Source organism: Dendrobates tinctorius, unplaced genomic scaffold, assembly GCF_039654945.1.
Source record: "Dendrobates tinctorius isolate UK_male_01 unplaced genomic scaffold, ASM3965494v1 ptg000089l, whole genome shotgun sequence".
Classification (NCBI taxonomy): domain Eukaryota; kingdom Metazoa; phylum Chordata; class Amphibia; order Anura; family Dendrobatidae; genus Dendrobates; species Dendrobates tinctorius.
Genome location: NW_027361757.1, coordinates 4,870,778 through 4,897,327, shown reverse-complemented (window position 1 = coordinate 4,897,327; position 26,550 = coordinate 4,870,778). Strand labels below are relative to the sequence as shown.

The window sequence follows — 26,550 nt, the reverse complement described above, 5'->3', positions numbered from 1 at the left end:
AAATAGACAAGGCATGTGCTTTTGGCTCTTTTCTCCTGGGACCATGAGGATCACATGGCTGAGTATAATCTGTAACCCCTTTTCTTACGAGGCCCTGTACTCCATTAACCCCCCTAGGGATAATCCTTAGGGATAGGTGAGCCTATGTATGTATGTATGTATGTAACATACATACGCAGGAGCCGCGACAGAAGCAAGGAAGAGGACGTCATCACATGAAGATGGGAAGCGCCGGACCAGGACCTGCAACACCGATCGGACCGGACCGCCCCCGGGTGAGTATAATAAAACTTGTTTTTCTTATCTGGTCACATCGGGGGCTTATCTAGAGCATTACAGAATGCTTTATATATGCCCCTGATGGCAGTGGCCGCAGCTTAAATGCGAAAAATGAGGTGACAGATTCCCTTTAATAGTTCAGTTTGGCATTAATAGTCAATATGGGACCTCAATAGAGATGCAGGGAGAATTCCCCATTTAATAACTATAATTTAGTATTTTTGGAGGAAAACTCATCCTTTAACACTCCTCAACTTTGAGTAGATATTTTGCTCAGTTAGACAGGGACATGACTTAAGAAGAAATGCCATTATCCATTTTCTATTCTCCCATGTCATTATCTACCTGCGATATTGTTTTCATATTAACCACCAGTCATCTCATTCCTATCCAAGAAGACAGAATCCTAACACTGTCATTAGTGGATGGAAACCGCTCAGGAGTCACTCCACACCTCCTGCCCAATGACTGCGGACATAGAGTGCCCACAGCAATCTCTCATGGAAGTCAATATCTGACATTTACGTGCCCACTGGGAATTAGGTTTCTTTTGCAGGTAAAACAGTATTCTATGCAAGTTCATATACACAGACTAAAAATAAAAGTTATATATTCTATTAAATATTTGTGTGTGCACCTACCCGGTTACTGTGGTCGCTGACTTTAATTACTGGTTCGTTCTTACGGAGGTCCCAAACCACAGCTTTACCACTCGGATGAGCCGACGATAGTATGTGTTGAACCTGTTGGTTCCAGGAAACAGCGCTGACGTCTTCTGCAGGCTGAATATATAATATTATTACTAAAGTCATTACTGGAAGTAAAATAAAGAATGTCTTACATACTGTATATAAGCAACATAAAGAAGGAAACTTTCTATGTTTTGTCATATCAGTTGGATTGACAGAAGCTAAAGGGTCATAGTGCTCAGGAAAAAGAAAATCAGCCTCTGTGCTACCGGTGGTGCTGGCTTCTGGGCATAACGCTGGGGATATCATCAACACTCATATAGTCTCTATTTTTTTTATTATTATGCATTGCTTATATAGCGCTATAATATTCTGCAGCGTTTTACAGATATTATCATCGCTGTCCCCATTGGGGCTCACAATCTAGATTCCCTATCAGTATGTCTTTGGAATGTGGGAGGAAACCGGAGACCCGGAGGAAACCCATGCACCCACGGGGAGAACATACAAACTCCTTGCAGATATTGTCCTTGGTGGGATTTGAACCCAAGACCACAGAGCTGCAAGGCTGCTGGAAACATAGGAACAAGTGCATTTTTTTTGTATTTACACATTATTTACCTGTCATAGAACATAAAAAGAATTAGAAAATGCACAGCATTAGTCAGAGACATATACAACATCAGACACTGGGCATCCCCATTGAATACAATTTCCGTGGTGTACTACATCACTAGGAACAGTTTTGTAAGATTCTCTCATATTCTGCATATCCACAGTTGAACGCAAGGAATGCTTTACAAGGCATGCTCCTATTCGGCATTAATGACTTACCTGGGATTTTGCTCCTGGAGTCATTGGCACACTAAAATTATTTAGATCCCAAATGAAAACTTCAGAATCATTGGCACCAGAAGCTAGGAGATTGCTCTATAAGAGGAAAGTACAAAAATGGTTAAAAGAGGTTCATTATACATCTATACATACACACACGCGTGTGTGTATTATATATATATATATATATATATATATATATATATATATATATATATATATATATATATATATATATATATATATATATATATATATATATATATATATATATACACACACTCACTGGCTACTTTATTAGGTACACCTGTCCAACTGTGTGTTAAGACTTAATTTCTAATCAGCCAATCACATGGCGGCAACTCAGTGCATTTAGGCATGTAGACATGGTCAAGACAATCTCCTGCAGTTCAAACCGAGCATCAGTATGGGGAAGAAAGGTGATTTGAGTGCCTTTGAACGTGGCAAGATTGTTGGTGCCAGAAGGGCTGGTCTGAGTATTTCAGAAACTGCTGATCTACTGGGATTTTCACGCACAACCATCTCTAGGGTTTACAGAGAATGGTCCGAAAAAGAAAAAAAATCCAGTGAGCGGCAGTTCTGTGGCCAGAAATGCCTTGTTGATGCCAGAGGTCAGAGGAGAATGGGCAGACTGGTTCGAGCTGATAGAAAGGCAACAGTGACTCAAATTGCCACCCGTTACAACCAAGGTAGGCAGAAGAGCATCTCTGAATGCACAGTGCGTCGAACTTTGAGGCAGATGGGCTACAGCAGCAAAAGACCACACCGGGTACCACTCCTCTCAGCTAAGAACAGGAAACTGAGGCTACAATTTGCACAAGCTCATCGAAATTGGACAGTAGAAGATTGGAAAAACGTTGCCTGGTCAGATGAGTCTCGATTTCTGCTGCGACATTCGGATGGTAGGGTCAGAATTTGGCGTAAACAACATGAAAGCATGGATCCATCCAGCCTTGTATCAACGGTTCAGGCTGGTGGTGGTGGTGTCATGGTGTGGGGAATTTTTTCTTGGCACTCTTTGGGCCCCTTGGTACCAATTGAGCATCGTTGCAACGCCACAGCCTACCTGAGTATTGTTGTTGACCATGTCCATCCCTTTATGACCACAATGTACGCAACATCTGATGGCTACTTTCAGCAGGATAATGCGCCATGTCATAAAGCTCGAATCATCTCAGATTGGTTTCTTGAACATGACAATGAGTTCACTGTACTCAAATGGCCTCCTCAGTCACCAGATCTCAATCCAATAGAGCATCTTTGGGATGTGGTGGAACGGGAGATTCGCATCAGGGATGTGCAGCCGACAAATCTGCGCCAACTGTGTGATGCCATCATGTCAATATGGTCCAAAATCTCTGAGGAATGCTTCCAGCACCTTGTTGAATCTCTGCCACGAAGAATTGAGGCAGTTCTGAAGGCAAAAGGGGGTCCAACCCGTTACTAGCATGGTGTACCTAATAAAGTGGCCAGTGAGTGTATATATATATATATATCCTAAAAGGTTTATTGCCTCATTATTCCTTGTGTAAATGCTATAGACAAAATAAACATCTGATTCCCGTCTTGCCGGGTTGCTCACACTCTGCCACAAACTGAAAACAGTGATTGAACAGAAATGGTACCAAGCAGAAGGGCTATAGTCGATCCACTAATCATTGTAAAACAGGAAGAGTAAGGTCTAGAAGCAAAAAAATAACAAAAGAACCATAACAATAATACCACTTGCATCAAAGGATTGTAGTACCTGAAATGGGTTGAGGTCAAGTGCACGTACAGGACCTGTGTGTTTTCCATTCTTAGTGATGACCGGTTCTTTTCCCGATGTCAAAATTTGTGAAGTGCTGTACAATGTTATTTCTCCATTATCTCCACCACCTACAATCACTCCAGACGGCCCAACAGAATCTCCTTCAAAGCTGCCCCAGGTGATCTTATGGAATCTGGAAAAAAAACAATTTGACTTCTTTGAGGTCTCCTGCACAGATCACCCTCTCTCAATTCACTGGTAGTGCCAGAATTTAAGAGGCTGCAGCTGATCTCCGACTTCCTCTTCATGTTCAATTTGTCCAAACGCAGGGAGAGTGACGCCAGAGATGCTCGGGTGCCGGCATCACAACAACAGCCGAACGAGAGCTCTGGGGACAGCATGTGCCGACACCGCGGGAACAGCGCCGACACAGGAGGGGAGTATAGGCTTTTTTACTTTATTTTATCCTTCCCCACCATCCTGTAGAATGTAAGCCCAAAAGGGCAGGGTCCTCTTCCCTCTGTATCAGTCTGTCATTGTTAGTTTGATTACTGTAAGTGATACTGTAATTTGTATGTAGCCCCCCTTCTCATGTACAGCACCATGGAATCAATGGTGTTATATAAATAAATAATAATAATCAAGGCCAAGCATGGGGAATGAGAAGGGGTTATTCCTAGTAGTGAATCACGTATACAAGAGCTAGATGGACTGGCACTGCTGCAATATTCCTGGACTCTCAAAGCGATGCCGATTCGGGATATATGGGTGCCTAGCAACAAGAAGATGCAAAACAAATTGTCCATAATCCTTTCAGAGGAAAAAAGTGGCAAATGGCACTCACTGTCCTCAAAAGTACTTTATTTGATATCGCATGAAACAGAAGAACATGACGTGAAAAAGTGCCCGACGACGGCCGTTTCACGCCTACAATTTGCTTCTACGGGTCTGAAAGGGTTATCCTAGTAGTGGACAACCACTTTAAAGGGAATTTGTCACCCCTTTTTTCGACTATGAGCTGCCGGCACCAGCATCACGGGCTTACCTACAGCATTCTGTAATGCTGTAGCCAAGCCCCCGATGCAACCTGAAAGTTAAGAAAGTATTAAGTTACGTACCGGTAACGGTATTTTTCGGAAGCCCATGACAGCACCACGAGAGAGGGGATCCGCCCTTTAGGAACAGGAAACCTACAGATACAAAAAGGGCGGCACCTCTCCCACGCATCAGTTGGTTTACAGAGCTTGAGAGGCTACCATGGTTAGTACACAACATATAATATATACAACCTATCTACCCTATATAGCAGAAACATTTTCTTTTTTTTTTTTTCTTTACACCATCTCCCATATACCGTAAATTGTGGACAATCTTCTAAAGGAGTGCACCCCTATATGTGAACAAGGGAGGGAACTAAGGGTGCTGTCATGGGCTTCCGAAAAATACCGTTACCGGTACGTAACTTAATACTTTATTCGGACTCCCATGACAGCACCACGAGAGAATTACAGAGATGTAAACTAACTTAGGGCGGGACTACAGCCTGCAGCACCCTTAGCCCGAAGGTGAGATCTGAAGAGGCACCCATATCTAATCGATAGTGGTTAAAAAAGGTGGAAGGAGATGACCAGGTGGCCGCCTTACATATCTGATCAATTGACACTCCAGATCTTTCTGCCCAAGATGATGCCATGGCACGAGTGGAATGCGCCCTCAGGTTCTGCGGAGCCGGACCTCCACCTGCTGTGTAGGCAAGAGAGATAGCCTCCCTAATCCACCTCGCTAATGTGCGTTTTGATACCCTACAACCTTTCCTGGGACCTTGGAAGGATAGGAATAATGCATTCTCCTTCTTCCAAGGATCCGTGGCTGCTAAATATTTAAGTAAGCATCTCCTAATATCTAATGCCTGAAGTTTTTGCTCCTTAGGGTTGGTCGGATTAGGGAGGAAGGAAGGCAGAACTATCTCTTGTGTCCTGTGAAATTGTGATGCTACCTTGGGAAGGTATGCTGGATCTGGCCTTAGTATTACTCTATCCTGTAAGAACTCTGTGTAAGGGGGCAATCTGGAAAGTGCCTGTATGTCGCTCACTCTACGTGCGGATGTTATCGCCACCAGAAAAGCTGCCTTAAGAGATATAATCTTCAATGAGGCCGAATCCAGAGGTTCAAATGGTCTTTCTGTCAAGGCCGTAAGGACTAAATTTAAGTCCCAAGGTACACATCTGTCTTTGTGTATGGGTCTCGATCTAGCCGCTGCTTTAATGAACCTTGCTACCCAATAGTTATTGGCAATATCACGTGCAAACAAGGCCCCTAAGGCTGAAACTTGTACTTTTAATGTACTTGTGGAGAGACCCAATTCGAGACCCTTCTGGAGAAATTCCAGAATATGTTTCGTGGGAATTCCGTCTCTGGCGTCAAACTGAAAGGTGGACAGGAATCACTTCCAGGTCCTAGTATAAATGTTAGTGGTAGTCAACTTCCTGCTTTTTAGGAGGGTATCAATTAACTTCTTGGAGAACCCTCTATCTTCTAACAGTGACCTTTCAAAGACCACGCCGTCAAATGGAGTCTCGCTACTTGTGGGTGGCTGACTGGCCCCTGGTAGAGGAGATCTGGAAGGTTCGGCAGCATCCAGGGATCGCATACAGACATGGTCCTCAACCACGCGAACCAGGTCCTCCTGGGCCAAAAGGGGGCAATTAATATAACTCTTGCCCGATCTTCCCTGATCTTCCTTACTACCAGAGGTAGAAGATTTAATGGCGGGAAGGCGTATGCCAGAGAAAAGTTCCATCTTATCAGGAGGGCATCCACTGCCAGTGGATTTTCCCTGGGATTCAGAGAGGATAATGATTTTTCTTTCCTGTTTTCTCTGGTGGCAAAGAGGTCTACCTCTGGCCGACCCCATCTGCGGACAATTTGGTGGTAAATATCCCTGTTCAAAGCCCATTCTCCTTGCTTTAGAGTCTTGCGGCTTAGAAAGTCTGCCTTTACGTTGTCCTTTCCTCTGATGTGGAGCGCCGTCAAAGATAGAAAACTTCCCCTCTGCTATTTGAAGGAGACGTTCTGTTGTCCGCATCAGGGCGTTGGAGCGGGTTCCACCTTGGTGGTTGATATATGCTACCGCTACCTGGTTGTCCGAGAGTATCCTCACGTGATGGCCCTGTAGGTACATAATGAGTTTTTTGACTGCCTGCTCTATCGCCAGTAGCTCTCTTTGGTTGGATGAGATCTCCGTATCCGAATCCCACTGTCCCTGTACTACTATGTCCCCCATATGGGCCCCCCAACCGAAGGGACTAGCGTCTGTGGTTATAACACGGGTTATCTGCGTTATCCAGGGCACCCCTGAGGCTAGGTTTTTATCATCGAGCCACCATCTAAGCGATGTGACAGTCGAGGGGCTTAGCAACAGTTGACCTTGTAAGGAGTGTCTTAAGGCCCTGCTATTAAATAGGACATCCTTCTGAAGGGCTCTAGTATGGAATTGTGCCCACCTAACTGCTGGGATGCATGAGGTTAGAGATCCCAACAGGGACATGGCCTGTCTGAGGGTCATAGAAGGATTATCAACCGCCCGAAGAACCTGCTGCTGTATCTTTTGCATTTTATCCAATGGCAACAGACACTGCTGAGTTTCTGAATTTAATAGTAAGCCTAGAAACTTTTGTATTTTTGAGGGCTGGAGTCGGGATTTCTCGTAGTTTAATATCCATCCGAGGTTTCCTAACCTGGACTTAGCTCTTTCTATCTGGGATGTACAATGGCCCACTGATTTCCCCACAATTAAAAAATCATCCAAATATGGAACAATCAGGATGTCCACTTCCCGTAAATGCGCCATCACTTCTGCCACTATCTTTGTAAATACCCGGGGCGCTGCTGAGAGACCAAAGGGAAGGGCTCTATATTGATAATGACTGACTGTGCCGTTTATTGAAACCGCCACCCTCAGGAACTGCTGGAAGTCTGCATGGATAGGTACATGATAGTACGCATCTTTCAAATCTATGACTGCCATAAAACACCCTTTAAACAATATTTTTATTGTCGTATTGATGGACTCCATCTTAAAAGTACGGTTTACCAAAAACTTATTAAAGGAAACGTAAGTTAATGATCGTTCTAAATGTCTTATCAGGTTTTTGGATCAGGAATAAGGGAGAGTAGAACCCTCTTCCTCTCTCAGCTTCTGGAACCTCTATCAGGACGTTTTTCTGGCATAGATATGTATACCGTGGCACAGCTGAAATGGTGCACAAAAAAGGTTCCCACACCAGAGAATATATAAAAAATAAATTTTTGGCACTCAACTTGAAATGATTGGTAGAATTTTATTCGCAGTCATAATAGACGTTTCGGTCAATTCATTCTGACCTTTCTCAATATACCGACTGCTCTTGAGATGTAGAGAAAAATTGTGTGGCAGATATATAAAGGTATAACAGGGAGCAAAAGGGTCCGTGAATCGATTGCCTACGGTCCAAACTCTGATTACCAATTGCATTGGTAATCAGAGTTCTGGACCCGGGCCTCATTACCAAGTTCATTGATGATAGAAAAAGGAAATTACGGGGCAATACAGATTTGAATTGACAAGTACTTACAAGGATATCATGATCAGGGACATACAGACTTATCTCTAGTGTATTTATGGTCCGGGTCCCATCACCCTGCATATAGAGACATATATGGTACATTTATACCAGTGACCCATGTCGCAGGACATACGAAATTTTGTATGATATACCACAGGCCTCATTCGGACCTTTATATATCTGCCACACAATTTTTCTCTACATCTCAAGAGCAGTCGGTATATTGAGAAAGGTCAGAATGAATTGACCGAAACGTCTATTATGACTGCGAATAAAATTCTACCAATCATTTCAAGTTGAGTGCCAAAAATTTGTTTTTCTGGCATAGGCTCAAGACCTCCGCTTCTAAAGCTGTTTGTTCGAGGGGCGAAGATCTTAACGGAGTAGATTTAAAGGTATCCCGCGGGACCTGGGTAAACTCCAATCTAAGCCCGGCGGATATTACATTGCGCACCCAGACACTATTTGTAATCTGTGACCATGCCGGAAGAAAGGGTGATAGTCTACCTCCCACGGGAATTGCTAGTCATTGATCTTGTCTCTTTTGATCTCTAGACGAGCGTCCAAACATGTAGCCCGTACCTCTTCTCCTTCTATCTTCCCATCTGGGACGGTCTCTAGTAGGCGAAGAATTGCGCCTTCTCCCCAGACGGAATCTCCTTCTACCAAATGGGCGTCGGTAGGATGTAGGCCAGAGATTTGGAAATTTTTTCTTGTCGTCCCCAGCCTTCTCAAGCAGTTCGTCCAGGACTGCGCCGAACAAATATTCCCCCTCACACAGAATAGTACAAAGCTTCGCCCTGGTTTGAATGTCTCCCTGCCAGCACTTTAGCCACAGGGCTCTACGAGCCGCATTAGAGAGACCTGCTGCTCTGGCTGCCATTCTTACTGCATCCGCCGAGGCATCTGCAAGGAAGGCTGCTCCCTCTTGGATTGTTGGTAGGGCCCCAAGAATTGTTTGTCTTGACGTACCCTGTTTTAATTGTGACTCCAACTGGTCCAACCAGACCATCATGGACCTGGCTGTGCATGTTGACGCCACTGCTGGTCTTAAGGAACCGGCTGCCATCTCCCAAGTATTCTTAAGGAAGGTGTCTGCCTTCCTGTCTAGGGGATCTTTAAGGGATCCCATGTCCTCAAAGGGCAGCGAGGATCTTTTCGATGCCTTTGCAATGGCCGCATCTAATTTGGGGGCCTTGTCCCAAGTATTTACTGCCGGATCATCGAAGGGATATCTGCGTTTGAGGGCTGGTGGTAGCGACCCTCTTTTATCCGTTTTTTTCCACTCTCTGTGGATTAGATCTTGGATCTTCTGATTTAACGGGAAGACTCTATGCTTCCTCTGCTCCAGCCCCCTGAACATGACATCCTGCATGGATAATTGGGGCTTAGGCTCCTCTACTTCCATTGTCCCTCTGACTGCTTTGACCAGCTTGTCTACCCGGTCAAGAGGCAGACAAAACCACCCAGAGTCCTCTTCTCCTGAGGAGGACGAGGGAGATGAAGCCTGGGAGTCTCTACTTCTCCTCCATTCTGCCGAGGAATCGGACTCCACCGGGACCCCGCCCTTTATAGTTTCCCGCTGGGACAGTGACTTTAGGGTTTCATTCATTTCCGCCCTAACAATGTCTCTCAAACTCGCCGCTACTGTGGGCGACTCTTCCGCCACTGTCTGCTGAATACAGGGGGGGCACAATCTTTTAGGGCATGAGTCCGGTAATGGGCATGCACAGAGTGCGCATTCCCTGTGTTTAGCCTTACTTGAAGCCTTCTTCCCCTAGAATAAAGCACAGAAGGGGGGGGCCTCGTCACTGAGTGAACTTTCACGAAGATCACTTACCAGTGCCACAATCAAGTACCGGAGGATGAGGGGGGTTCTTCTCAGACGATGCTCCTGTCTGCTTAGAGGAGCTTTTATGGCTGGACTGATCACTTCGTCCCGCACGTTCGCTGCCACGTGACTCTTTCTTTTTCTGCTTGACCTGCCGAAGGTCATCCAGGGGCGGCAGGGATGTTTGTCGCTGCTGCCGTCGTTGCTGCTGTTGCCGCCGCTGCTGCTGCTCGCTCTCCATTACTGCTCGCAGTAATGTGGCCAAGGCAAGGTACCCTACCAGGGTCCTGCCTTTATACCCCTCCTCCGGACAGCAGTATGCGTGCCGCGCCCCTCCCCCCCTAACCGGGCTCCCTTCCCCAGCTGGCGCCGCACCCGGTCGGAGAGCCGACGCTCATCGGCGTTTGCGATGGGCGCCGCCATCGTTTTTCTCGCGCATGCGCAGTGGCGCCGCCGACCCGGAAGCACCTCCTCCGGCCGCCCCCTGACGTCACCGCGACCCCGCCTGACCGGAAGTCACGCGGGACGCCCGGGAGCTTCGGAATACCGCGCTCCCCGGTCGCAGCCCCCCGCAGCGCGCCGGCCACCGCACTAGCGCCGCCGGATCCGGGGGCCCCCGGGGGGGAATATACTCACCGGCAGCGGCCTTTATTCTGGAGTCGGACATCCTCCGGACACCGCTCCCTGCTGACTACGCCACCGCCGTGCTACCCATCCTGGGCCACCGTGACGTCTTCCAGGGATCCGCACCAGGCCGAGGTAGGAGACCCCCCCGCTACCTGTATCGGCCGGCCGGCCTGGGATCCTGGTCTTCTGTAGGATCCCGTCCCTTCAGGAACAGGAAACCAACTGATGCGTGGGAGAGGTGCCGCCCTTTTTGTATCTGTAGGTTTCCTGTTCCTAAAGGGCGGATCCCCTCTCTCGTGGTGCTGTCATGGGAGTCCGAATAAAAAGTTAAATTATACCCCACAGGGGGGGGGGGGGGGGGGGGGGCAGTCCGGTTTTGGTCCGATGGATGTTGCGGTCCGGCGCCTCCCATCTTCTTACAGTGACGTCTACTTCTTTGCTGCCCGTCGTGGCTCCAGCGCAGGCGCACTGCTCTGCCCTGTTGAGGGCAGAGCAGAATACTGCAGTGCGCAGGCGCCAGACCTCTCCAGGCGCTTGCGTACTGCAGGACTCTGCTCTGCCCTCAATAGGGCAGAGCAGTGCGCCTGCGCCGGAACCATGAAAGGCAGCAAAAAGGACGTCACCGTTAGAAGATTGGAGGCACCGGACCGCGACACCCATTGGACCGGATTGAATCCCCGGGTGAGTATAATTAACGCTTTTTTCTTCTCTTTCAGGTTACATCGGGGGTTTATCTACAGCATTACAGAATGCTGTAGATAAGCCCGTGATGCCGATGCCGGCAGCTGATAGTCGAAAGAAGGGGTGACAGATTCCCTTTAACTGCATAATACAGCCACTTCCTACAAGAGATCCAACATGAATCAAATACTGACAACACACTGAAGTACTACGGATCACAGATGGATATATACGTACGTGTAAAAAAAAAAAAAAAAAAAAAAAAAAAAAAATCACTCCATACACTTAAGCAAAATATTTCTCACAAGCAAACTGGATGAAAGTAGTGTGAATAGTGTGCACTTAGTTTTTACAGTTTGCACATCCTTATTTACCCATGTGTCTAGTCACAGACATTCATTGATGGTGCTTATACAGAAATCTGGTGTAAAGACCTTAATAAATGCAATATTAGCAGTAGCGCAAAAACATTACGACTTATTAAGATGTTTACATGCCAGTCCAACTACGCCAATATGAACGCCATGTTGGGATATGTGCCTGTCTAATATAACTAAAGTGGCACCACTTACTCCATAAATGTATGCCAGCCACCAGTTGGTGTATATTTCTGTTGAAGGCACACATTATTAAGCCGCTTAATAATTAAGTCAGTATACTGCAGCAAGTGCTTCATTAAGACTGGTTTGCACTACACCAGTTTTAATGGATTGCCCCCATCTGTAGAACCGACCGTAATCTGAAATCTGCTTGTGTGAAAGCAGTCAAGTTTTCTATTTCACCCCAGCACTGGATTTACATCTTCTCTATGTGCGGTGTATAAAACACATCATAAAAACTAGAGATCAGTGAAAATTGACAAAGATGGAGCATGCAAAAATGGAGGGGAGGGATGCATGACAATCGGTGCAGAAATAGTGATCTTTATACACAAACAAACCTTAAAAGGAAATCTGGCAGCAAGATTTCACATCCCAAACTATGAATACGAACATGTAGCTCTTTCAAAGGCAAGTGAGGCAAGACCTTAACTTGACCGACAGCCACTATGATGTGTGACTTCATGCATAGGAGTCATAAGTCAAGAAGGAGGAGGCGGTGTTGGGGGGGATAGAGCTGGAGTGACAGAGGCTCCAGAATTACAAACAGTTCTTCAGCCTCATGTGCATATCAATTGAAATGCTTATTTCCCAGTAACAGAGGAACGGACTGGCCATATAAAGGGATTGCAGGATCTAATAGAGTTAAATGCACATAAATACGCGAATGGAGCCCCCGTTAGAGGCTTTTACACTACTGACAGCAGAATTTTGCAGTACAAGAGTGAATTAAAATATGGCACAGTCACGTTACAAATGTGCATATAAACGTAATAACATGAGTTTTTCAAGAGTCAAAACCAGTCCTTACAACTACGAGAACTGCTCCACCACTAACCATCTGCATGCACACCGATAAGGATACCACTAGGTCCTATTTCTCACATCATTCACAGTTGACGACAACATATGAAGGATCTGAGTTCATGAAAGGAGACAGAGATATTATACCTGTTGGCTGCTGAGAAGATGCCTTTTCTTTTCATTTCAGGATGAGGGTCTCCAAAGTCCACCTCAAATATCTCAAGGGCTGCACTAGTGTTAAAGGAGGCATCAAGCTGTTGTGCGGATGTACCTGAGAGAAATGAGTGACAAATCTACACATCTCAGAGCGAAACTATGGAGCTTGTGAGATACAAATCTACGGCAGCTCTATGCATGCCGGCAATACATAATGTCAGGAGAAACAAGAAGATATACATCACTAAATGACAATCTTTTCAGATACAATATTCCTACATTTCCAAAGATTTATTATCAATTTATCTAAACAAAATTTGTTTCAACAGACAAATTCTAGACAGAGCCATCATGCCATGCATAACGTAGCGTACCTGTAGCTAAGTAGATGGGGTATTGCTTGGCCGGACTCCAGGATTGGACAGCAGATCGTTCAATCTCTTTCAACTTCATTTTCTGTAGAACAAGAGAGAAACTATTACGCCGGACTCATCTGGTCCCTCGGCCTCATCATCAGGGGCACAATCACAACGACCCCAATCACTGAGCTGTGAATGGACATCACTGGCCACTTGTTACTGTCAGAACCAAATATATCTACACAGCTCTGTAAAGAAAGGGGTTTACGAGAACCTGACGAAAGGCCTACATCTGGCCAGTATTTTTAAATCTAATCTTATTCCCACTACTCCACCGAGTAATCCGTCCCCCCCCCCCCAAATCTGCAACACGGTTCCGATAGATATGGTACTTTTTATTTAGTGCTAATTCTTCTAAGCTTGGCCAAAGAGGCGTGGCGCACAGGACTGGTTGTACTTTTAGACTGTTTTGCATTATTATCCTGTGAGCCACACCCTCTTGGTAAAGAACATAAAAATTAGAACTTAATAGAAAGGTCCATATCCCTGGAGCCATATGGCGGATTTGAAAGAAAAACAAAAGACTGAATATTTCGGGGAGCAGCGGGAAAAAAAAATAAAAGAAAAAACTGGTGACTTTTTAATTTCGGGTGTCTGAATGTCCTCACTTCTGGTGTCAGTAAGGTACTAGACTCTCGACATATCTGTAGGACAGGTTAGAAGGCACATCAGGGCAGCACAATGTCAAGATGGCAGCTAGGAGATGCATTGGGAGGTAGGGAATGATCACAATCTTCTGCTGTATGATACAGAGGATATGCATTCCTTAGCATCTATACAGCTCAGCTTTTTCGAATGACAGTGATTCTCTACACAGGCATATAGTGTCCTGCCAAAAATGTAGGTGATGTCAATGGTAGGAGCAGGGTGAGCTAATGCCAGACAGCTCATCTCCTGGGGAAACAAAAGGTTGAGGTGTTGTACTTCAGCATGACCCCATCCTTCTCTAAGAGACCATACACCCTTTGGATTATCTGCAAATTAGCAATTTATACATGCATTCACACATTCATCTTCCTAGCCACTCAGGCATAAGCAATGGGTGAACGAAATTGATGACAGTGCTGAGCGTCCTTTCATGTTAATCTGCCGATCATTTCCAGCTCCACTGAATATGTAATACAGTACAGTCCAGGGATGGCCTTATCAGTAGGCAGGCCATCTGGAAAGTAGAGTAGAACCCTATAGAAAACTTGCTTTGCTTTTTACCCAGTCTTCTACCAAAAGTATAACAATTTACGGAACACCAAATAAAAAAATGTAAAACGTATTTTTGTGTTCCAAGAACCCCCCCTCACCATACAATCATTAAAAACGAAGACTATAAAAAGAAACTATTACAGAAATACACCAAGGTTACTTCCCAGTAGCCAATTTTTCCAGGACCCATTTCATCACACCTGAGAGAGGGATCAGCCCACCAAGGAAAGGAAACCTACTGAAATAAAAAAGGTGGTACCCCTCCCCGGCATCAGTTGGATTACAAAGCATGAGAGGACCGCCAACATTATATACATAACCGACACCACATGAAACACCAAATCTACAGTGCACACCCATATGGAGAGAAAAGGGGATGATATATGGGTGCTATCATGGGTTCTGGAGAAACCTGCAACCGGTAAGTAACCTTAGCGTTTTCGCTTCACCCATGAAAGCATACCTGAGAGATTTACGGAGACACGAAACACCTTAGAGAGGGACCACCACTTGCAGCACCCTTCCACCAAAGGTTAAGTCAGAAGAGGAGGATAGATCCAGTCTGTAGTGCTTAAAGTAGAGGCTGAGGATCAGGTAGCGGCCTTTACATGTCTGATCAATTGATACCTCCACTTTCTCTCCCCAGGAGGTCGCCACAGCTCTGGTTGAGTGAGCTGTGATGCCCTCAGGAACAGGAGCACAGCTCTAGCAGTGGGCTACACAAACAGCCTCACTGATTCACCTTGCAATGCTACTTTTGATACCCCGTACCCCTTTCTGGTACCATGAAAGACTACAAACAAGGACTGGGTTTTCCTCCACTGACTAGTTATAGACAGGGCTGTGGAGTCGGTAAGCCAAACCTGCGACTCCGACTCCTCAATTTCCCTTACACCGACTCCAACTCCGACTCCCACACATATTGCTTACATTTAAGTGAAAAATTTATTGTAGTACAATGTGAACATCAGACATTTAATCATTTTTATGATCCAATAATCAAGATATTTAGATAGAACAGAATATATATTGGTGTACTACCCGGTTTTCATTCTTTTTGGTACAGATACGATATGGATAGACCGATATGGATAAATGGATAGATAGAGCAGATTTCTAATCTGCTTTTGCTATTGAAAACATTATCTATGAGCTCCAAAACCTTTCAGGTGATGCAGTTTTTTAAAAAGATGATCAGCTTTTGCAGCTGAAAAACGTATCCTCAAAAAACACCGGAAAAACGCTGTGTGTGAATGTAGCCTTAGATCAGGAATATAACAGCCATTTATAGGACATTTCATAACTTTCCCAAACTCCTATGAAAAAATATTCAGCACATCCTGCATTGAATTACTGTACCCAATTTATTATATATTTTAGGAGTCGGAGTCGGTCCATTTTATACCGACTCCAACTCCACCAAAATGAGCACCGACTCCGACTCCACGACTCCGACTCCACAGCCCTGGTTATAGACATGTACTTGAACAGTGTTCTTCTAACATCTAGACTGCAAAATTTCTCCTCACCTGAATTCCTAGGTTTAGTACAGAAGGGCAGGACAACCTCTTGACTCCTGAAATCTTAAGGCTACTTTGGGAAGGTATGCCAATCAGGACTTAATATAACCCTATCCTCATATACTTGCATATAAGGAGGGTTTATTGAAAGCGCCTGGATATCACTCACCCTGCGGAACAGTTTTAGGGGTAAGATATTTAACAGACAATTCCTTTAAAGGCTTGAATGGATCTATGGTTAACGCCTCCAGTACTAGGTTTAGATCCCACAGGGGGGGACCTTTGGAGATGGGACTGGCCTGGATCTATCACAGGATTTTATAAACCTTGAAATCCACTTATTAGCCATGATGTTATACTTACACCCATGGTCAAAATTGTTGGTACCCCTGGTTTAACCCCTCTCTGACCTTAGACGTACTATCCCGTCCATGTAGCCTGGGACTTAATGCCCATGGACGGGATAGTACGTCATAGGCGATCAGCCGCGCTCATGGGGGGAGCGTAGCTGATCGCGGCCAGGTGTCAGCTGATTCTCACAGCTGACACCCGGCACTAAATACCAGGAGCGGTCACAGACCACTCCCGGAACTTTAACCCCTGAAACACTGCGATCAAACATGATTGCAGAGTTCTGGAGCCAGCAGAGGGGCTGACAGCCCGTCTGCCTTTGGATCAGAGACCCCCGTGGCATGCCACGGGTTCCCGATCGCTGCCATGGAGACCCAATGTCGTCATGACTACATCCGGGACTCCAGACCTGAGAGACTGCCTGTCATGCGCACTGATGATCAGGAAGCCACTGAGATCAGTGTAAAATTCATGCAGCTCTGATATTCTATAGCATGCAGATCTGCATGCCATATAAACAATCAACCTGCACAAAATGAGTGTCCCATAGTGGGACAAAGTGTAAAAGAAAGAATGAAATTAAAAAAAATAATAATTGTACAAATATTTAAAAATAAATATTTATGCTATCATTAAATCAATATTTGAAAAAAAAATGTAAACAATAAAAGTACACATTTAGTATCGCCGCGTCCATAACGACACAACCTTTAAAACTGTACCATTAGTTAACCCCTTTAGTGACCACTAAAAAAAAAACCTCACACAAGGCAAGAAAACAATGCTTTATCATCATACCGCCAAACAAAAAGTGGAATAACACGCGACCAAAAAGACGGATATAAATAAACGTGGTACCGCTGAAAACGTCATCTTGTCCCGCAAAAAAACAAACTGCCATAGATCTCCATCACCGTAAAATGTAAAAAGTTATAGCTCTCAGAATAAAGCGATGCAAAAATAATTATTTTTTATATAAAATAGTTTTTATTGTATAAAAGCACCAAAACAAAAAAAATAAAAATAAATGAGGTATCTGTGTAATCATTCTGACCCGAAGAATAAAACTGGTTTATCAATTTTACAATGAGCGGAACGGCATAAAGGCCCCCCCCCCCCCCAAAAGAAATTAATGAATTGCTGGTTTTTGATCATTCTGCCTCCCAAAAAATCGGAATAAAAAGAGATAAAAAAATCTCATGTGACCGAAAATGGTACCAACAGACAACTCATCCCGCAAAAAACAAGACCTCACATGACTCTGTGGGCGAAAATATGGAAAATGTGGTGATGCAAAAATTATTTTTTGCAATAAAAAGCGTCTTTTAGTGTGTGACAGCTGCCAAACAAAAAAAACCACTATAAATAGTAAATCAAACCCCCTTTATCACCCACTTAGTTAAGGAAAAATAATAAAATTAAAAAAATTTACTTATTTCCATTTTCCCATTAGGGTTAGGGATGAGGCTAAAGTTAGGGTTGGGATTAGGGTTGGGGTAGGGATTAGGGTTAGATGTGTGCTAGGGTTATGTTGGGATTAGGGGTGTACTGGAGTTAGAATTGGGGGGTTTCCACTGTTTAGGCACATCAGGGGCTCACCAAACGCGACATGCGCCTGATTTCAATTCCAGCCAATTCTGAGTTGAAAAAGTCAAACGGTGCTCCTTCCCTTTCGAGCTCTGCCATGCGCCCAAACAGTGGTTTACCCCCACATATGGAGTATCAGCATACTCAGGACAAATTGTCCAACAGCTTTAGGGGTCCAATTTCTCCTGTTACCCTTGGGAAAATAAAAAATTGGGGCCGAAAAGATCATTTTTTTGAGAAAATTCTGATTTTTTTATTTTTACGGCTCTACATTATAAACTTCTGTGAAGCACTTTGGGGTTCAAAGTGCTCACCAGACATCTAGATAAGTATCTTGGGGGTCTAGATTCCAAAATGGTTTCCACTGTTTAGGCACATCAGGGGCTCTCCAAACGTGACATGGCATCCGATCTCAATTCCAGCCAATTTTGCATTGAAAAGTCAAACGGCGCCCCTTCCCTTCCGAGCTCTGCATTGTGGTTTACCTGCATATATGGGGTATCAGCGTACTCCGAACAAATAGTACAACAACTTTCTGGGTCCAATTTCTCCTGTTACCCTTGGTAAAATAAAACAAATTTAAAAAGTTCATTTTTTTTTTTTAAACATTCCAAAAATTTCTGTGAAGCACCTGAACGTCTTGAGTGTGGTTTTGTTTACCTTGAGGGGTGCAGTTTTTATAATGGTATCACTTTTGGGTATTTTCTATTATACAGACCCCTCAAATTGACTTCAAATGTGATGTGGTCCCTAAAACAAAAAAAAAAAAAAAAAAGGTGTTGTAAAAATGAGAAATCGCTGTTTAACTTTTAACCCTTGTAACGTCCTAACAAAAAAAAAATTTTGGTTCCAAAATTGTGTTGATATAAAGTAGACCTGTGAGAAATGTTATTTATTAACTATTCACCCGACCCGCACACAGAGGAGCTTAACACCCACGTGCCTACGATCGCTCTGATTGGCCGTTAAAAGTGAAACAGCCAATCAGAGCGATAGTAATATTTCATCAATGAAATATTACAATCCAGCCATGGCCGACTGAGACCGAGACCCGACCCCCCCACACACCGACTGGCGGGGGCGATCGGCCCCCACCACGGACTGACGGGTACCCCTCCCAGTACCTAGTATGTCCCATCCTGACTCCCGGTGTCCCGCCGTCCCAGTTCATGGGCGACGCCATCTTGGAAAATGGCGGGTGCATGCGCAGTGCGCCCGCTCGAATCTGCAACTCTGCAGGTTAATTTATTTTGATGACTGTGATAAAATCTCACAGTCATCAAAATAAAAAAAAAAAAAAAAAAGTAAATCACCGTCCCCCTTACCACCCCCATATGTAGGGACAAAAAATAAGATAGAGAAAATATTTTTATTTTTCCATTAGGGTTAGGGCTGAAATTAGGGTTACGGTTGGAATTAGGGTTAGGGTTGGAATTAGAGTTAATATTAGGGTTAGGGGTGGGTTGGGATTTGTGTTAGACTTGTGGTTAGGGTTAGAGTTGGGATTAGGGTTATGATTAGGGTTGGGATTAGGGTTAAGTGTGTGTTGGGGTTAGGGTTAGAGATAGAATTGAGGGGTTTCCACTGTTTAGGCACATCACGGGGTCTCCAAACGCATCATGGCGCCACCATTTATTCCAGCCAATTTTGCGTTCAAAAAGTCAAATAGTGCTCCCTCCATTCCAAGCCCCGATATGTGCCCAAACAGTGGTTTACCCCCACATATGGGGTATCAGCATACTAAAGAAAAATTGCACAACAACTTTGCGGGTCTAATTTCTCCTGTTACCCTTGGGAAAGTCTTAGTTACTCACCGGTTAACGGTATTTTTCGGAGTCCATGACAGCACCACCTGAGAGAGGGATCCGCCCTTCCTAGGAACAGGAAAACCTACAGATACAAAATGGCGGCACCTCTCCCACGCATCAGTTGGATTACAGAGCATAAAAGAGGACCTCCAAGGTTAATGCATGATTATATGTACAACAATATCAACACTTAAATTTTTATCACCCGTGGATATGTACAAAGGGAAGACGTGCACACCCAATTTGACTAAGGGAAGGGAATCTATGGGTGCTGTCATGGACTCCGAAAAATACCGTTAACCGGTGAGTAACTAAGACTTTATTCGGTCGTCCATGACAGCACCACCTGAGAGAATTACAGAGAGTAATCACTACTTTAGGGGGGGACTACAGCCTGCAGAACCCTGATACCGAAGGAGAGGTCTGCAGAAGCACCCAAGTCTAGCCTACAATGACTATAAAAAGTCCTCGGAGAGGACCAAGTGGCCGCCTTACAAATCTGGTCGATGGAGACTTCCGATCTCTCGGTCCACGAGGTCGCCACGGCTCTGGTGGAATGCGCCTTCAATTTCTCCGGAGCTACTCTACCTTTTGAGGTGTAAGCTAGCGAGATTGCTTCTCTAATCCATCTGGCTAGTGTACTTTTGGACACCCTAAGACCTTTCCTAGGGCCTTGGTAGGAGACAAAGAGGGCATTGTCCTTCTTCCAAGGATCGGTAGCCGCTAGATACTCCAAGAGGCATCTCCTAACATCTAAAGTGTGTAGCTTCTCCTCTTTCTCATTAATTGGTTTAGGGAGGAAGGATGGAAGGACTATTTCCTGCGACCTATGAAAGCTGGAGGCTACTTTTGGTAAATACGCTGGGTCAGGTCTAAGTATTACCCTATCCTCTTTTACCTGAAGAAAAGGTGGGCGCCTAGACAATGCCTGAATGTCGCTTACCCTACGGGCTGACGTTATGGCTATCAGGAAAGCTATCTTGAGGGACAGGCTCCTAATAGAGGCTGACGAGATGGGTTCAAATGGCGCTTCTGTCATAGCTGTGAGGACTAGGTTCAAATCCCATGGCGTGAGTCTATTTTTTACTATTGGTCTGGATCTACTCGCTGCTTTGATAAACCTATTAACCCAGTAATTAGCCGCGATGTTGCAGCTAAAGAGGGCCCCTAAGGCGGATACCTGTACTTTAAGGGTACTGGTGGAGAGACCCAGGTCCAGCCCTTTTTGTAAAAATTCCAAGATCTGGCCTATAGGGACGGAATCGTCAGTATTTATATTTGAGCTTTGGAGGAATCTTTTCCAAATTCTGACGTAAATCTTAGTTGTCACCACTTTCCTACTTTTTAGAAGAGTGTCAATTAGGTCTGGGGAGAAGCCTTTACTTTTTAGCAATGACCGCTCAAATTCCACGCCGTGAGATGAAGGCCAGCCACCTGAGGGTGGAAGACCGGGCCCTGGGACAGAAGGTCCGGGATGTCCGGGAGAACCCAAGGATCGTCTACTGACATGATCCTGAGGTTCGAGAACCATGCTCTTCTGGGCCAGAACGGGGCGATGACTATGACCCTTGCCCTGTCCTTCCTGATCTTCCTCAACACCAGAGGAAGTAGAGATAGGGGAGGAAAGGCGTAGGCTAGCCTGAAGTCCCATTTTATCAGTAGCGCATCTACTGCCAGAGGAGTCTCCCTGGGATTTAGGGAGCAAAACTGTCTCGTTTTCGAGTTCTCCTTGGTGGCGAATAGATCCACCTCTGGTTGACCCCATCTCTGCACGATCTGAACGAAAATGGAGGTGTTTAAGGCCCAGTCTCCTTGTTTTAATAGGTTGCGGCTCATGAAATCTGCCGCGACGTTCTCTTTTCCTCTTATGTGAAGAGCCCTGAGAGATAAAAAATGCCTCTCTGCTAGCTGGAACAACTGTCCTGCCACATTCATCAGAGTTTTGGATCGAGTTCCGCCTTGGTGGTTGATATAGGCCACGGCCACTCGATTGTCCGAGAGAACTCGTACGTGATGGCCCTGTAGATACATAAGGAGCTCTTTAGCTGCGTGTACTACCGCTGTCAATTCTTTCAAATTAGAGGACATTTGTATCTGATCCCGTTCCCATAGGCCCTGGACCAGAATTTCCTCCATATGCGCCCCCCAACCGGAAGGACTTGCATCCGTGGTGACCACGCGGGTAATGTTATACTCCCAAGGGACCCCTCTAGACAAGTTATTTCTTTCTAACCACCACTCCAGGGACTCTATTGTGTTACTGGATAAGGTCAGTCGACCTTCTAAGTTACCCCCAAGAATCCTCTGATACCATAAAACTTCGCCCTGTAGAGTTCTCGTATGAACTTGGGCCCACTGGACCGCGGGAATGCAGGACGAAAGGGAACCCAACAGGGACATGGCTTTCCTGAGGGACATGGAGGGGTTGTTGGAAGCGTTAAGGACCCGGCCATGCAGGTGCAGCAGCTTCTCTGGGGGAAGACGGCATTCCTGCTTTTTAGAATCTAAGGTTAGGCCTAAAAATTGTTGAATTTTTAATGGCTGCAAACGGGATTTTTTGATATTAAGTAGCCATCCCAACTGCTCTAGAGCCGCCGTTGCTTTCTGTAATTGTTCTAAACACTGCTCGGCTGAACTGCCTATTATAAGGAGGTCATCTAGATAGGGAACGACTAGAATGTTTAGCTCGCGCAGATGGGCCATCACCTCTGCCATCACTTTGGTGAATACTCGGGGCGCAACTGCCACCCCGAAGGGTAAGGCCGCATACTGGAAGTGCTGGATTGACCCCTTCAACTGAACCGCCAGTCTAAGGAAAGGTTGGTGTGCTAGACATATAGGTATATGATAGTAAGCGTCTTTCAAATCTAGGACCACCATGAAGCAGTTTTGAAACAGCATTTTTATTGCGGTGTTAATTGTTTCCATTTTAAACGGACGTACGACCAGGAATTTATTGAGGGCTTTGAGGTTAAATATAGCCCTAAATGAATCGTCCGGTTTACAGATCAAGAACAGGGGGGAATAGAAGCCTTTCCCCCTCTCTTCCTCTGGAACTCTCGTCAGGACTTTTTTGTCCAGTAGCTCGAGGACCTCGGTCTCCAGGGCAGCTTGTTCTAGCGGGGAAGATTTGAGCGGAGTTACCCTGAACCGATCTTGGGGGACGCAGGAGAACTCTAGGTGCAGTCCTGTAGCTATCACCCCCAGTATCCAGCTGCTATTTGAGATTCTGGCCCAGGCCGGGTAGAAGGCAGATAATCTTCCTCCTTCCGGAGCCACTAGTCATTGGGGCGGCTTCTTATTATCCCGTGATGGACCTTCTTGGCGCCCCCCTCCTCCGAACATGAAGCCCGTACCTCTGGTTTTCTTGTTGTCCCATCTGTTCTGATCTCTGGCCTGCCTCCTGCGGGAATACCCTTTCCTAGAAAAGGGACGTCTCCAGGATGTATTCGGCAGACTTGGAAATTTCTTTTTCTCATCCCCGGCTTTCTCTAACAGTTCGTCTAGGACGGGGCCGAATAAGTATTCACCCTCACAGGGGATAGAACAGAGACGGGACCTGGCTTGGATATCTCCCGGCCAGCATTTTAACCAGAGGGTGCTTCGGGCCGAATTAGACAAACTTGCAGACCTGGCCGCCATTCTTACTGAGTCTGCCGAGGCATCTGCCAGAAAGGCAGCAGCATTCTGGATAATTGGAAGAGACTTACGGATGGAAGCTCGCGAGGTTCCATCCTTTAGCTGGGAGTCCAATTAATCCAGCCAAACCATCATGGATCTGGCTGCGCACGTGGCCGCTATTGCTGGCCTTAGGGCGCCTGCTGACATCTCCCATGTGCCCTTTAAAAAGGAATCTGCCTTTTTATCTAGGGGGTCTTTAAGGGAGGCCATATCGTCGAAGGGTATAGATGACTTTTTGGAGGCCTTAGCTACCGCTGCATCCAGCTTGGGGGCCTTATCCCATCGACTTACTACTGGGTCCTCAAAGGGGTATCTTCGCTTGAAAGCAGGCGGCATAGAACCCCTTTTTTCCGTTTTTTTCCACTCCCTGTCTATCAGGCTCTGGACTCTTTCGTTTAATGGAAAAGTCCTTTGCTTTCTGGGGTCTAGACCCACGAACATAATGTCCTGAGCAGATAATTCTGTCTTTTTTTCTTCTACCCCCATGGTTGACCTTATGGTTTTAATTAATTTATCCATTTGGTCCAAGGGAAAACAGAACCGGCTGGAATCCTCTTCGGAAGAAGAAGAGGAGGCCGAGGACTCTGAGGAGATATCTTCCCTCCTAGGGCCGACTGAAGATTCTGAGCCTGAAACACTAGCCCGTCTTCTTTTAGAAGAATCTTCTTTTGATAGGGCTTTTATTTCAGTCCTGATTAATTGCCTCAGGTCTGTAGCGAAGCTTGGAGCTTCTTCCGCTACCTGCGTAAATAGGGAAGAGTGTAAGAGTCTGATACTCCACTCATGTTCTACCCCTCATCTCCGTGCCTACCGTCTGTCTCACGCAAGACTGACACAATCTCTTAGGGTGGCCATCTGGTAAGGGGCAACTACAGAGGGCACATTCCTTGTGCTTCTGCTTCCCTGTGGCCTTCTTCCCCTGAGAATCAAAAAACATAAGGGGACACTGCATCAGGGTACATTCTCGCAGATCTCTTACCCTTGCAGATGAGGACAGGTACCGGATCATGGGGGGCTGCAGGAGGATCCTTTGGCCTAGAGGAACTACTGTGGCTCCCACTCGAACGTCCCTCCTTCCGCCTCTTAGGCTGGTCACTGGGGTGCTTTGCCACGGGCTGCACCTCTTGTGGATCCATGGGGGCTTCTGTTGTGTCCATCGCTGGGCCTCCAGAAGCACCTCAGCAGCAACGCCTTCTGTCTTAAGAAGGCTTCCCCTCCGGATCAGCAGGAGCTCCGTCCGGTGTTCGGGCCCCCCATTGGACCGCTCCCCGCGATCCTCCCCGTCCCCTTCAGGCCTGCCCGGCCCCCTCAGGCGTCGGGCGCGCATCGGCGCGTGTCCCCCACAACCGGAAGTCGACCGGCATCCGACTTCCGGTTTCGGCGCTAGGCTCCGCCCCCTCCGCCGCGTCACTTCCGCCGCGCGACAGAGCCCGCGGGGACGCGCGGCAAGGGGCCAGCACTGCGCCGCCGGCTCGGAACCGCCGCTCCTTTTGTGGGACACTGCCGGCGGCGCCCGCCCGAACGGACAGCACCGCCCCGGGGGAAGGAGACACAGGGGGACACCGCTTACCTCACCGGCCCATGGAGAAGGCGCCCACCGGACCCGGTCTCTGCCTGCTCTTACCACTGCCGTGGAAATCCTACCCAGACCCACCGTGACGCATCCAGGGCCCCCAGCGAGACCGAGGTAGGAGAACCCCCCGCTACCTGAGTCGGTCCGCTGGCCTGGGAATTCGGTTATCCATGACGGACGACCTGTAGGGAGTTCTGTCCTTCTTAGGCCTCTTTCACACATCAGTTTTTTGCCTTCAGGCGCGATCCGGCTTTTTTTTGTAAAACCGGATCCGGCAAAATGCAATGCCGGATCCAGTTTTTCCCCATTGACTTGCATTAGCGCCGGATCGTGCCGGATGGCATTGCGTTTCATCCGTTTTTTGCCGGATCCGGCAACTTGTCTCATTCCGGCGTCTGGAAAAAACGGCTACTGTAACGTTTTTTGTCTCCGGCGAAAAAGCCGGAAGCGCCGGATCCGGCGCTTCCAGCTTTTTGCTACAATGAAAGTCTATGGGCGCCGGAATGCGCCGGATCCAGAAAAAGACGGATCCAGCCACCGGATCCGGTTTTTTTAAGTCTGCGCATGCTCAGATCCAATTGGCCAGCCCCCAGGAACAGATATAACCTGCTAGACGGATCCAGCAAAAAAACGGATCCGTTTCTACAGTTCTCCAAAATTTATGCCGGATCCGTTTTTTCTAAAAATAGCCGGATCCTGCCTGACGGCAAAAAACTGATGTGTGAAAGTAGCCTTAGGAACAGGAAACCAACTGATGCGTGGGAGAGGTGCCGCCCTTTTATATCTGTAGGTTATCCTGTTCCTAGGAAGGGCGGATCCCTCTCTCAGGTGGTGCTATCATGGACGACCGAATAAAATAAAAAATTTGGGGCTAAAAATGATTTTTTGAGGAAAAAAAAATACGGTATTTTTTTTATTTTCACAGCTCTGCGTTATAAACTTCTGTGAAGCACTTCGGGGTTCAAAGTGCTCACCACACATCTAGATTAGTTCCTTGGGTGGTCTAATTTCCAAAATGTGGTCACTTGTGGGGGGTTTCCGCTGTTTAGGTACATCAGGGGCTCTGCAAACGTAACATGAAGCCCGCAGACCATTCCATCAAGTCGGCATTTCAAAACGTCACTACTTCCCTTCCGAGCCCCGACGTGTGCCCAAACAGTGGTTCCCCTCCCTATATGGGGTAACAGAGTACTCAGGACAAACTCTATAACAACTTTCGGGGTCCAATTTCTCCTGTTACCATTGTGAAAATAAAAAATAGCGGGCTAAAAAAAATCATTTTTTGAGGAATAAAAAAATATTTTTATTTTCATGCTTCTGCATTATAAACTTCTGTGAAGCACTGGGGGGTTCAAAGTGCTCACCACACATCTAGATAAGTTCCTTCGGGAGTCTAGTTTCCAAAATGGGGTCACTTGTGGGGGAGCTCCAATGTTTAGGCGCACAGGGGCTCTCCAAATGCGACATGGTGTCCTCTAACGATTGGAGCTAATTTTCCATTCAAAAAGTCAAATGGCGCTCCTTCCCTTCCGGGCC

General features: G+C 46.2%; 1 protein-coding gene across 4 annotated transcripts in view; it reads right to left on the bottom strand.

Moving 5' to 3' along the window:
- SEC31B (SEC31 homolog B, COPII coat complex component) overlaps positions 1 to 26,550 on the bottom strand; it is a 169,009-nt gene that overhangs the window by 118,451 nt on the left and 24,008 nt on the right. For 3 of the 4 annotated variants that reach the window (XM_073585777.1, XM_073585778.1, XM_073585780.1), the window contains exons 2-6: positions 13,250 to 13,331; positions 12,867 to 12,990; positions 3,571 to 3,766; positions 1,803 to 1,898; positions 921 to 1,061 (exon numbers count right to left, since the gene is read on the bottom strand). In XM_073585777.1, coding sequence (XP_073441878.1) covers positions 921 to 1,061; positions 1,803 to 1,898; positions 3,571 to 3,766; positions 12,867 to 12,990; positions 13,250 to 13,331 — 639 coding nt within the window. Of the gene's footprint in view, positions 1 to 920; positions 1,062 to 1,802; positions 1,899 to 3,570; positions 3,767 to 12,866; positions 12,991 to 13,249; positions 13,332 to 18,437; positions 18,512 to 18,612; positions 18,703 to 26,550 lie in introns of all 4 variants that reach the window. The other variant, XM_073585779.1, reaches the window with a different exon arrangement.